We start from the raw sequence: 14271 nt of genomic DNA on the forward strand, positions 1-14271 counted from the left end.
AGAGGACTAGTCAGCATTGTCGAGAGAATGGTAAAGAGACGTGTAATCACCGCGAGCAAAGTCGTATATATGAATGGTACCGCTCCTGTCACGCGCCATGGATACGTGAGCCGCAACTACAAAAGGGGGATGCCACGCATGAACGGCCACAATAGGATCGGGGAATCGATCAACATCGACTGAGCTGAAGTTTGTAAATACACTGTATAGAACATTTCCAGCGGGGTATAAGTGTATAGAACATTTCAAGCAGGGTTTAGATGCTGGGCAGCAAGCTGGAAGTCTTTGAAAGAAAAGAAATTAAACAAGTCAGCTGCTTTGGATTTTCCATTGACATTTTCTGCGGGGTTCCAACAAGCGCCAGGCACATTAAAGTCGCCAAAAAAGATTTTTGTAGTTTTCCGGTTTTAACTTCTCAGTAAACTCTGTAGGGCTGCTGCAAATAGAGAAATTTCAACAGCCGGACGTACATAGTACACGCCAATAAGAACATTTTTCGCACTTTTGACTTTCACCTCAACCCATAGGCATTCACTATACCCCTCAAGATCAGCCCATCTGACATTCATACGTAAAATAAACAGTGATGTACTATACCTGCCCTAACAGCCGTTCTGCTATTGATTTTTCATGTGGAAACTATGGAGAGACGCACGTGCGTGCGTGCGTGGGCGTGCCGTTTATGGTGTTGTACTTAGATGAACCTTGACCAATTTTCGCGTTTACTTCTTACCAATACCCGCAAAATAGAAAATTAACCATGTAAAATGTTATGGGCTCTTCGCATTGTTATTATGTTATCATGCTTAATGATGCAGTGCATAGTTGGCACTCCCCCTCCGTTTTATTTTTCCTACTTATTTTGCTGCATGCCAGCAAAGTGCATTTTTATTACACGTCCTTCCTCACATTTCCAAAATACATTTCAAGGTCTCCCTGCTGACTGCTGTAACCAATTCTCGCACTCGGAAGCGTTGCTGGAAAAAATTAAAGCCGTTCTATTTAATGTGAAAGCAGTCGAAAGTGCAGAGCAATAGTTCGCCTTAATGGGCTGCAGCGCCGTTATTCGCTCATTGCTGCCACCCAATGCATTTCAAATTTCTCGCCTTCGCAGTGCTCGGGCGCCCCCTGCATGAAACTGCGCCAGAGGAAGTTCTGTTCTTTTTGTGGTTACTTTAATTTCGTATCCTGGAGTTGTTTTGCGTTATTTCAAACGCGAAATTCTTTTCTTGCGCGGCTGGTGCCTTTCTGCGGCATTTCGAACCCGCAATTTGTTTTCTTGCACGCCCATTTTCTATCGTAAAAACCAAGCCAAAGAGCGTCCGTAACTAAATGAACGCGGCGATGCTGGTTATATATACAGATTTTGCCTGAAATGTGCCTGGAGTTTTTTTTTTTCGCTAAAAAACGGGGAGATGCATGACAAGCGCCAAAGGTTCACAAGGTACGAATGGTTATGACTATTTAAACCGCGTGGTTTTCAAAGATTCAGCGTGGTCCCCCGACGACGGTACATCAGGCTCTACTTGGGACCGTTATCTCGCTGTGCCGCCTGATTCCGGCAGTCGCATCGACCGTTAGCGAGCTACGACAAGGCTAGCCCATAAAGTGCTCTGCACCTAAGGGGACCCTGCAACACTTTTTTCAACTTTTTTTGAAATCCTAAATGCTTGCAGAACGAAGTCACCCAACACACCCAGTACTTAAACTACGGAGTCGCAAAGCACCTGAGCCAAAAATTAGCTCTGTGCCGATCAGATTACTTGGAAACTCGCTCAAAAGATTTTACTCTCTTTCCCGGCCTTGACGTTCATCGACGGCCGGAATGACGTTACTGAGGCGATGTAGCTGCTTTTGGACGGTTTTCCTTCAGTTGCAGCAATGAACGGTTTTCGATAGCAACTTCAAAAATAAAGCCACAAGAACATAGCAGAAACGCGAAGCGTTTCTGGTGCGACGAGCAAATCACACAGTGGCGCTCCATGCTGGTGATAACGAGCTTTCGCAGTGCTTCCAGACGCCAAGGAAAGAGTGAAAGTGTTTATCAAAATTGTCGAAGAGCCCCTTTGAAAGGGCGAGCATTCAGTGTGCCGATGTGAACACCCTCTACAGCGCTCACCCGGTAAGGCATTTGGCCGCCAGCTTGGGCTCTTGCAGGATTGGGTAACAGAAGTAGTTTGGTCCGTACTCCTGCCGGTGGTGATGTCCGAGCCGCAGGCCGTACTTTTTGCCCTGAGAAAAGACGTAGCGGCACTGTAAGCACATATTTGAGTACTCCAAATTTTACGATGTTGTGTGACCTACTGCATCCTTTAGAGAGAACTGATTCATGCAGCACTGTGGCCATGCCTTCTGCCAATGACATACAGTTTACAAATATGGTTACACCTAAGACGGTGCGTGTGTTTCGTATGCACCCCATACATGTTTGCCATCTCGGACACCACTTAGTAACCTAATTCCAACAGGAGTGAGGGTAAACACCTGATTTATAAATGATGTGCACTTAAATTCAGAATGGCGAAACGCGCAGCAATGTTGATTTAAATATAGAACAAATCAAAAAGGATACTGAGAATAAAAATATTGCGATAGACAATATTTCTGTTTACAAATACAAAATTGATTCCGATTTTTAACACCATCAACCATATGGTTAGGGCCTCGCCTTCTGTTATATAAAATCTGTTGTACTCCTTGATTTCCGCGATGTCTTGGGAGTGCCGTAACAATGCCGGTTATAAAGAACATTATCCCACATTTTTTTTTCATTGCATTGGTGCGACTGGAGTCCTGCCTGAGAAAGGAAAAAACAAGGAGTTCTGTTGGTAAACCGTCGAGGACACTTACAGCTTAGTCCAAGCTAAAGTTTAACAAAGATTGCACTTTGAAGTAACCTGGATACTATGGCCGAACAAGCTCATCAAAGCGGTGGGCCTGTTTAGAAGAAAACGCTTCTCACCTTGTCGCCTTCATTGTACTTGCAGAACTCGGCCCGGTCCAGAGCCCTGGGATACAATGTGTCTACGGGACAGTCAGAGAAAGTATCCAAGGGTGCTTGCTCAGTAGCTTCGGGCCTCTGAAAGAACAGCTCATTCCCTTCCGCACGTGCCTCGTGCGGCGTAGGCAGCCCGCCTTTTCCCTGCGTGAGTTTTGCGACATCCTCGGCGAACCAAGAGCGTGCGCTTCTGACAGAAACTTTGCAGGTCCTCCGATGTAGACATTGACTTGATAGAGGTGGTGCATACCAAAGATCTCCATTTGAAAGCGGGTATCTCTGGGCGAAATGCGGAAACAGGCCGTGCGATGTTTCTGGGCCACATGAGGAGGATTTTTTTTCCATGCCATCGACGTTCTCTAAGCCGCCCTGCAAAGAGGACGAAAAACACAAGTGAAGAAAAGGGATTCGTCCCCAGGCACGAGCTTCCCAATGTTTCGAAGAGGTCACTAAACGTATTTCAAACCGGCCGCTGCAATAGTTAGCTCCACGAGAAGGGGAAACTCGGTGTGCAGGGGTCATAACTCTGGTCCGGAAACTTCAGTGTTTGTTTTTTAAACATGAAGTCTTTGTTATTCAAGCTTTCTGCTGTTGCTAGATGGTACAGCTGGGCGCCCAACACTACACTGGGCTTAAAACGATCGCGTTGTTATTGACAGGCCTTTATATTACAACTACTAAATCGTGCCCTTAAGAGTCACTTGAGCAGCGCCAACTGTTCCAGAAGACGACGCTGTTTGATGTGCGTTGAGTCTGTGAGCAGTGGTATGAAGGAAGCCTTTACGAGAACTGTGATTTTGACGAGTTCGGAAACGTTCATGATTGAAAATCAGCGTGAAAAAAAAACAAAGCACAAAAAAGGAACGAGAAGGAGACAGTCACCCGGCAAAACACTGCACCTCACACAGCTGCGTACCGATTTTTGTAGAAACCACTCTGCCGTCGAAACACAGAGATAAAACAACAAGGGAAAAAATCCAGGCCTTTCAAATAAGAAGATTATGCCGACCGATGTATAAATATGCCCTCACTATAGTGCTGCATGGCCGTGAATACGCCCATCTGGCTAACATCCTTGCATGACCACGTAAAGCTGTAGAATACACTTGTGCAGACCGTTGAGTGACTGCGTTTTTGTTCCTGTTTATTCGTTGGAATAATTTACCGCCACATGGGAGACTGATGTATTTATATCACTAGTGTTTTCTTCAAAATAAACCAGTTGGAAGCATTCACTCGCAAGATGATGCCGTTTGGTGAGGTATGTAGGAAGAGGTGAAACGATAGCTACGTGCCGAAAAATACAATGCGGTTGAACGACTGCGAATGGATGGGTGCATAAAGCCAGGCAGCACGTGTATCGCTTGGTCAAGTTCTGTATGGCGTCACCCACACTTTGTAGGTCTTGGAACGTTCGAGGAAGGCTTTACTCCGGAAAAGTGTGACCTGGCGGACGTTGAAATAGTTTTTCTGAAAGGCAAGTAAGCAGAACCTCTCCAAATACCGTAGCAGTAAATTTATGTTCTCCGCTATTGCTATTACTTGTCATCAACATGGCTTCGTGCTAAACTCGAGTTGATAGAAAGGCGGGATTTATGACCCATCAAGCTCCTAATGAGGGAGCGTTTTTTTTCAAAATAATATGTAAACCGGGCAACACGTACGGTCCCTTCAAAGGCAACGCATTAACTTGGGAGATAACAGTCGACGAAAAAGCCCAACGGAAAGCACCCCAGAAAAGTCGTTTACATTTTTATGGTCTGCTTTCATTATCAGCGTTTTGTATGCACAAGGCGCTTATGAGTGCTTACTGAAATTTCTTCGAAGCACCAATCTGTTTCAGTGCATAGTGCGGTACACAAAGACCATATCTCGTTTTGCAATGAACAGCCTCCGATGTGCCCGATAGCGGCAGCGCGCAAAACTTCGGAAATTAATTGAGCTACTTTCTCTCACCATGGCAAACCTATAACCAATACCGTCTAGACTGCAAGCCGGAGTGCTGGTGACGGCATTGAGTGCTGCAGGGCATAGGCGGTCGCCGCCGCGGCTGCTGTTGGAGGCAGCGAGGAGACGGATAAGGAGGCGGTGATGGAAGGCGGTGCGGCGGGCGCGGAAGCACACGCTGGAAAACATTTTCTCCGCCAGTTGTCATGGCACACTCTCCTCCCTCTCCCCCCAAATGGAGGCACCATATTACAACAAAAATTAATTTTTCTGAATATGTGTGGTGATATTTGAATAAGACAGGAAATAAATTATCTCGGTGGGTGTACAAGCATTGTTCACATAGCACTGATATTTTAGCAAAATAATTTTATACAGCTGGAAAACTTTGTCGTGTGAGCGTACCATATTTTACTGCGGAGTAGAAGTAGTCCCGCAGAAAACAGTACATGTCAGGTCGTTGCTGGCGCACGTACGTGCACGTTATGCTGTGATTTCATGGATTTCGTGCTTGCGTGGATTTCGTGATTTAATTGTGGCTATCAGCCATGTTGTGGCGATGGTTGGAACGTGAAGTCTGAAGCAACACTCTTTTGAGTTCACCATGTCGTACAAGTGTTGTGTGCCTGAGTGTAACGGCAATTACGACGCGACATGCAAGGTGCGCGTTTTCCGATTTCCCCACGACGAGGAACTATGCAGGAAATGGATGCGCGCTATGCCGCGAAAGAACTTCAGTCCGACACAGTATTCAAGGGTGCGTTATCCTGCAGAATTTCCTTTATGCTTTAGATTGCAATTAAAATTACACAGCGTTTCTTCTTCAAATAGCACGTGGTACTAAAAATCTACGCAGCGCGTACTCAAAATAAGGTTGAACTCAAAGTACGACTTGTATTTTTTGTAGGTGTGCGAGCTGCACTTCCAACCCGAAGACGTATTGTAGGAGACCTCGTTCGTCGACGATCGAACAGGGCCCACGGTAACCGCGCCCTTGCCGACTCCCCGCATTCGTCCCGGGGCTGTACATTCGGAATTTTCGGGATCCCCGACATATTTTTTAAAAGAGAGCACAAGCAGAGAAAGCCCAGACTCGAAGCGAAAGCGGCTTGAAGCGGCAGCCATCCAGTCAGCTATTGCAGTATCCGCGGAAACGTCTCGCCGCGAACAAGAGGCAGACAGAATAGCATGCAATCGAGACTTAGCTTGCTAATGAGCAACCAAGAATCAACGTTTTGTCACTGCATCAAGAACAAGGAGGGGCTCCTCATATTCCACATCGTCAAAGATGGAGCTCCTTGGATGAAGTACTCGCTTGTAAAAGCTGACATAGGGACAACGTTCCACTTCATGAAAAATCCGACAACCACGTTAGGGCGCGACTTGTTCGTTCCGGCAACCGCAGATAGCAAAAGGGCCGTCTTAGAATACCTCGACGGCGTCCAGGCTTGAGACACCAACACGGACTCACCATCGAAAGAACATACTAAGGACATTAATGAAGCCATTGTTTTGCTCAATACATTGTCGCTGGCGGAAAAGGACAAAACGCCGGCGTAATACGATTCTTGACGGAGCAGTTGAAGCTGCTGTCGAAGAGCAAGAGGCGGAGGCGTTACTTACCGGAGGTCCCAATGTTTTGTTACCTCCTGTACACAATATCGCCACATGCGTAGAAATATATGCGCAGTTATGGCGATATCACAATGCCACATCCACTAACTAGCACGTCTATATGTTCCTCTTACGGAATTATTCCACGGGCAGAACTTGAAAGTTCTACTTTCTTAGGTTACATGAAGACAAAGATATGTGGCCTGGATGAGCGTCAACGCGCGGTTACTGTCATGGTGAATGAGATCCACATTAGGCCGTTCTTCGACTACAAGGCTGGAAACATCACCGGCATTGCGTAGAACACATCTGAGGCAAGTACTAGCGCCATCGTTTTAAATGCAGAGCATTTCAGTAACTCACGATGTCACCCGCGTTGACGTCCGTAGTCCGCACCGCACCCCTCTCTACTATATATATAAAAAAAATACTATCCGGCGCCCGGTTTCGATCCCTCGACCCTGTGGGCGGAACGCAATGTACATGGTGCTCTACCCACTGCACCACAAAGCCGACACAGGATGTGGCGGTAGGAACGCGCCTTATATCGTTGACTCATTCAAATTACTGCTGACGAGCGCTCTCTCGTCAGCAGTTGCCACAAGTGCAACAACACTAACGTAACGCAAACTACTTAACGTCGTGCGCCCCCGGAAATGCTCTGCATTTGATCGTGCCCCTCGCGAGGGGGATGTTTCACTGCGTCTTCTCTCGGTTGCGGGACCCGTGGCGCCATCTGGCGGAGGCGCGGCACAACTCGTAGCACTTTCTTTGAAAAAGCGCCTCAAAAGCGCGGCAAATATGAAATAGGGATGACGCGTTTTCGAGGCAATCCGCCGACGCGGCTGCTTTGTGTACAGACTCGGCGGCGAGCGTCCCGGGATTCTGGTGCCGACCGAACCCCATTTCTTGGACACCCGAACGGTGATGGGCAAGGGCGCGCTGTCAGCTATGCGTGGTCGCGTACGACTACGGAAACCCTCACTCAAGCGTAGGACTTTTTTCTGCTTCAGGTCGTTTGAATTGCTGAAGGGTGCTAATTAATTGGTAATTCGGGTTTTATTCATAACTAAGTTTCCTTTTACGGCCTCTTTCCGGAAATAATTTAGTATTTTGAGGTCCCCACGCATTTCAACAACCGATTTAGCCCTGGCAAATCCCCCCTTGTGGGTACGTGCCAAAATCTTTGAGGACATCATCATCATCATCGTAATTATTTATAGTGCAGAGCGTTGCTTCTAGTTTTAAAAAGTTGCTCACATAATTCCTGCCCGCGGCGCCACAGGAATTATTTTGCACAAACTGCTCATGGAGGTTATCTGTGGTCTTGAAAAGATCGGGTACAAAGTCATTTGTGTTGTAATCGATAACATCAGTGTGAACCGTAACGCAATGGAGCAGTTCTCATAAGGGCAAACCAGTGATTCGCCAGCTTTCGTCTACCCACATCCATGCGATCCCAAAAGGCCTTTATTCGTCGTGATTGATCCAGTGCACATGCTAAAGTGCGTTCGCAACAGCTGGATAAAACAGCGCTATCGCCAACGCTCCTTCTATTTCCAAGAATTCGAACAGCAGACCGCATCGGAAAGGCGTATGCTTTCAGTATCTTTTGGCACCATTGTGGATGTGTACAACATTGAAATCGGCCAACTACTCAGACATGCTTACACATTGTTGCGGAAAGCCCTGTTTCCGACAGACACCGAAAAGCAGAATGTAAAGCTTGCTCTGCAGGCGCTGAACGATACTATCCCTCCCTCTCTTCGAGAATTTGGGGGAAAGAACGATCTCTGCCATGTAGGAGGGACCACAACGTTCATTGGAATCATGGTAAAATGGTTGAACATAGGGAACGTAAAGACCACGTCTAAGGGAGCAAGATTAAGAGACAAGTCTCAAGAGCCCGTCTTCTTAGCTTGGCGACTGCAAAGTAGATTTCCTCTAAAACCTTATGGACTGGATGGAGGTGTAAAAAGAAAGTACAAAAGATTGTGATAGTGGTAGGTTGACAAAGGAAAGTCATGCTGGTCTGCACCAGACTACGCAAGGTCCCATAGAGATTGCCAGGTACTGCGTCGATGAATTGAAGCTAAGCTATGCGCTCCTTGGCAAAATCTAGACCGATTGCATAGAGGACCGCTTCGGCAAGTACAGAGCGCTAGCTGGCACCCGATACCATGTGTATATAAGGTAAACGTACGAGTGCGAAAACGAACTCCGTTTGCAAAGCACGCTGTCGACTGTCGCCAATACTGAAAGCGTCAGTGACATAGACGAGCAATGGCAGGACCTTGGCAGTGAGGCTAACTGTTCACGGCCCGGCTGCAACGTAGTTGTGACCGAAGAAACACTGTTAAAGATGAAGGGCTTGTCCCTGTACTGGTGTACGAGGCAGTGTATGCAGTCTGCGCGGCCTTGAAAAAACTCAAGTGCGACAAGTGCGAGATGCATTGAAGTTGAACAAAGAAGTTTCAGTGTCAGTTGCTTGACAAACATTACGATCTCATAAAATCGAGAGATCGAGGGGGGCTTGTGCACCCAGCAATGTCGGTTGTGAATGCTGTGGCACGTAAGTATGCCGTCGTCGGGCAACTTTTGCACTTTTTTTGGAACTTCGAAGCTCTTTTTGAAACTTTTTTGGAAGTGTTTTTGAAACTGTCAAACCAGCGGCAACTTGTTGCAAACCTTACGGTGGAGCTGCTGACAAAGGACGAACCATCCGATTTCGACACTTGCGACGACGGGCACACCAGCGAGGTAGTTTTGAAATGTGTTATGGTGCAGCATCAACATTCTCCTCAACATCTGCTGAAGAATGAATGATGAGATTCTAAAAGCGCATTTTCACCCAAAAAAGAAAGTTGCAGTGAGCAAAAAGTAGCTGTGGAAGTGCCTTTGTAAATAAACTTATGGGGCGTAAATAAACTTGCTGTAAATAAGTGCGCTTTAAATAAACTTGTTCAGACAAGATGTCATTAGTCTCCCTATCTCACGTATAAGGCATGCTGAATGTCTCGCAAGCTGTATAAGATTTGCTCTTGAATTTATTTACTACCTGCCCATAAATATATCGCTCGCTTACAATCGCAAGTCAGGGAAGGAAATGTGTGGGAAAATCGCAATAGCACCCTCAAACAGTGAATCTTTTATTTTTGCTAAATGGCAAATGTTAACGCGCTTATACGAGGAGTTTTGTTTTGAACAGACTGGAAGGATTTACATGTAGGTGAGATGCTACGATAACTATCGATTCGGACTGCGTTGTGTTCCATATATCAATGAGACCAAAGATCCCGTTACCTAAGGGATACGTAAAAAGACAAACAAGGGTAGGCAACAATCGATGAAGACACCTCTGTTCCTGTTTACTACCGCGCTGTAAATATATACTGCTGGGAGCTTGTCGAACGACGTTTCCAAGCGCTTGCTAGTTCTTTCTAGCAAGCACGCTTTTCTGCTGCTTTGAAAGGGAGAAAATGTTTTATTAAGTGAGGTTTACTTGTCAATAAATATTTGCCGCTGTATACCTTTTTAGCGGCGGAAATAGCATGGTCGTTACTTCACAGTGCACTCCTCCGTGCACTGTGCACTCACAGTATATTTAATGCACTCCTCCGCGGCGATCGTGCGCCGCCTCCACTTCCGTCCTGTGACGTCACGGGGGCAGCCTTTAGGCCTTAAAAATCTAGACGGTGTTGCTAGATTCAAGAACCAGCAAAAGAAAAGACGGAGAGGGAGTGAAGGGGGGGAAGGGATGGAAGGGAAGCACGCAGTTCCTGGCACGAGCTCCCGCAATTCAATACTCGTGTACCTTTGCGGCGTTCCACCCTTCCTATTGAGTGTGTCCTGTGAACTTCTTCGGTGAAATGAAATCGAAGCTTCGACGGGCGCCCGTCTGTTCGGGAATGATCATCGGATACGTAAAAAAGACGTTGACCAGAAAAAAAAATGATACAATGACATTTTGGCTCCGCGAACGGAGCCTTGTTCACACTAAAAGATAAGAGTTTAAATAGGTTAAACCAAGTGACCTAAACACTTCGCGTGGGTGGCGGGAGGATTGTCGCTGTTTATCGTGCATTTAGTTGTCTGGACAATTAAAGATCCGTAATGCCTAATTGATCCTTAATGACAAGCACTATTGATCCTCAGCCTATTTGAACTCTTAGCTTTTAGTGGGGAGAAGGCTCCCGCGCAGGGGACAGAAATGTATTTGTGTTGTTTTTTTCTTTTCGTCGGTGTCTTTGTTATGTTTCCAACTTCTTTACTCCTTGCTGTATTTCGAAGTGCACGCATGAACAACACGTGTGCCCGTTTTGAAGGGCCCTTCGGACGTCTGTTCGGGTGAGAATAAAAAAAATGCCCCCGAAGGCACGGCCCAACAGCAAGTCTGGGATCCGGACAAAATGGTCCCGGACAAAATGGCCCCGGACAATATGGTCCCGGTCAAAATGGTACCGCACAAAACGGTCGCAAGTGGAAACCCAGACGAAATGGCACCAAGGCAGCTTGATGCGTGGAAGGCACTTTTGTGCAAATTATCGCGGTTAATCAGTTCGCCCATATTAGTTGGTAACTGATGACGTGTTCTTCATTCTTCATTATAATTCTTTTACTTTTCCTTGCAAGCCGTTCTAGTAGGGATGTGGCCCATTCGTCAGATGGAGTTTTAGTAAGAGCATGTCGGTGTGAAGGGGGGGGGGGGGCGGGTTGTGAAGAAAGACCCAGCAAGAGAGGGAAGCGGGTAGCGAGGCAGGTGATGTTACAGAAGAGGGTGCTGTTATCACGGAGTAAACTCTTGGAGTAGTAAACAGAGTTGATTCCCCTGCCGCCCCGTTTGGCCCGGCTGATTTCTCGTGCTCATTTGATTGTATTTCGACTTTACTTGCGTAAGGAAAGTTTTCAACGTTGTACAAAATAGAGGTGATTCTTGTAAGTGATTTCACTCTTAATTTTGACTTAGATTGAATAGCCACCAATTGCGCAATAGCTATGCTTTTGCGCAATTAACCGTCCTACATTCAGGTTGCGGTAGGGGACACGGTTCATCTACGCTGCTGCGGAGAGCAGCCACGGCGGCAATCTGGGGAACAATATTACTGACCAGAATTCTGGTCAGTAATTTTGTTCCCCAGATTGCCACTGTGACCCGGAACCCAGAAAATAATTATTTTAAAGACGATAGCCTTTCTTGGCTAACAGAAACCCAGACAATTTCGTCCGTTTGTATGTCCGTTTTTTTGTCTATCTGTGTGTCTCGCTGCAGCCACCCGGGCAAGTGAAACGAAGACTGCGCAATAGTCTTATACACTCAGAGGCAAATCTAAACGTCTAGGTCTGGTTTATACGTTCAGACTTGTCAACAGTGTTGAAAAAGAACAAGGCGTTACGCCAATATAAGACAGGAAATTAATACACAAGGGATATTTACAGTGTTCCTTAATAAAATTCATATAAGCTTGATTTTTGCGAAATGAAATGCTATATCCACTGCGGAAACAAATTCACACTGTCGCCTGCTGTCGCCCGCGCCACTATAGCTTGTGGTGGCATTTTAAGAAATGAAGCGGCAACATTTACGAAAGGTTCCACTACATAGATTCCACGTTCTGCTTGGAATGCACGTGAAGAAGTCAACGCGGTTCTATAAACGTTGAATTAGGGCATCTCGATTTACGTGCGTCTCCCCGCTACGGCAGCGCTAGCATCGAGGCACACGACCTGGAGCAGTGAACGCGGTAAATTTAAATTGACTTGAGCAAGCCTTTAGCATGTTTACCTTGGGAAGAGCACGATGGAAGAGAAACAGCACGAGGGGTGACCGGGAAAGCAAAAAGAGGCATCTACTTGCAAATGTCAACAAAGACTATCGTCTTTTGCCGACATTTGCAACAAAAGGAGCAGATACGCGGCCATTTTTTTAGTTTTGAATCATCAGCAGACGTGAGAGCTTTGATTAGATGCTTGAGGACAATGTTTTTTTTTGGTTTAAATGAATGTAAGGCTGTACCACACTTAGTTAGTCTGTAAAGATAATGAAGTGTTCTGTTCTAGTTTGTGTAATGTGTTGTACTGGTAATAAGATACCATGTGCTTCTGCCGTAACAATGCTGCTAATTCTGTGTAGTGTCTTCGTACTGAAAAGTTCACCCATTTCCCCGAAGGGAATCATGACGAGTGGGCGAAGCACTGGGGATCGTTCTTACCGTAACTCACCCGTGAAAGTGCTCACTGCGGCTAAAACGATTTCCAATCCCATCCAATCCAATCCAATTCAATTTATTCTAATCCAATCTAATCCATTTCAATCCAGTCCAATCCAATCCAAATCCAATTCAACCCAATCCAATTCATTACAATCCAATTGAATCCAATGCTCCTCGCGCATGCGCAGCACGGCTGTCCAGGAGCACTCTCTCACTCCTTCTCTCTCTCTAATCTTCTGTGAACCTTTCATTTTGTTCTTGTTAACCTTTTGTGAACATTTTGTTCACAGATTCTCCGATTTACACTGTGCTGTCTCTCTCTCTGTCTCTCTCTCTCTCACCTTTTGTGTACCTTTTATTTTGTTCTTGCTAACCTTTTGTGAACCTTTTGTTCACAGTTTTCTTCTTGTTAACCTTTTGTGAACCTTTTGTTCACAGATGTTTCGATTTACACGGTGCTGTGTCGTGAGCACAGACCCCGGACGCCGGACAAGCCTCGGCTTTAAAAGTTCGGGGTAATGTTCAGCACATGCGACAGCTGAAGAAGACTCCAAAACATCGGTGTAGAAGGCTGTGAGTGGGTACTTGTGTTGTAACTGTAGGAAGTGTGGTAATATAAGTTCTGTGGGCGCTCTTCGTTTGTGGATATGTTTAAAATAAATATCACAAGAAATCGCTGACCTGTCCTAAGGCGAAACGAGATCAGCAATAGACGACCTTCTACTCTCCTCAAATAAAGGCTCTTGTTCCCACGCTAGTTCTTAGTCCCTAGTCCCTAGTACGCTAGTTCCTAGTTCTGTAGGACACCATCCAGCTGCGCGAAACCAAGTGGGCAGCCGCTGTCGCGTGACGAGGAACATGCAGATGAGTGGTGTTTTGTGAAAATTTCGAATATTCTGGCTGGGTCGTAGGCGATGTTGTCGCCATCCTGCCGAGTAATCCGCTCAGGTACCTTTCTTGTGTGCATTTAAGCGTTCCGCCAGAAGTCACCCGGGAAGCGGGTAAGCGAAGATTCCGTAAAGTCCGATAAAGCTTTTTTGTCGCGAGCGAGGAGTGCTTTCACAAGTGAACGCTGTTCTTTGAAGCTCATGCAGGTGGACGGAGTGTTAGTATCTTCAATTTTCTTGTGGAGTCAACGCTTTCGGCACAACGCGCTGCGGAGTTCTTTGCTAAACAAGAAGAAAACTTTGGCAGGGCGCTTAGACGTTTTCGGTATCTGCTCATTCATTGCTTTTAGGACAGTTTTTGTTAGATGCTGCACCGCTGCGTCTGCATTGAACGAAGTGTAGACTGACTCCCCGTTCGTCTCGTTGAGCGTTCTGTATAGCGCGTTATAATCGTCATGGTGAAAATCAAACGAAGAGGTCTTCACGCGCCGCTTATAAGCAACCGGTAATAATACCGTGACTGTAAAAGGTTCATGCCATAGGTCTACCCGGACAAGGGCTTCTCGAGCCTGTTTAGGATCGAAGGAAGTCAAATTGGAGAAAGCGATGTCTAGGA

The 14271-nt window shown here is 46.3% G+C and overlaps 1 protein-coding gene across 3 annotated transcripts in view; it reads right to left on the bottom strand.

Annotated features, from left to right (window-relative positions):
• LOC144137588 (death-associated inhibitor of apoptosis 2-like) overlaps positions 1-14271 on the bottom strand; it is a 102025-nt gene that overhangs the window by 53435 nt on the left and 34319 nt on the right. For all 3 annotated transcript variants that reach the window (XM_077669511.1, XM_077669509.1, XM_077669510.1), the window contains 2 exons: positions 2963-3367; positions 2120-2232 (listed from right to left, as the gene is read on the bottom strand). In XM_077669511.1, the coding sequence (XP_077525637.1) occupies positions 2120-2232; positions 2963-3367 (518 nt within the window). The remainder of the gene's footprint in view (positions 1-2119; positions 2233-2962; positions 3368-14271) is intronic.

This window comes from Haemaphysalis longicornis, unplaced genomic scaffold (assembly GCF_048455015.1).
Source record: "Haemaphysalis longicornis isolate Haplotype H1 unplaced genomic scaffold, Haemaphysalis longicornis Haplotype H1 scaffold_41, whole genome shotgun sequence".
NCBI lineage: Eukaryota > Metazoa > Arthropoda > Arachnida > Ixodida > Ixodidae > Haemaphysalis > Haemaphysalis longicornis.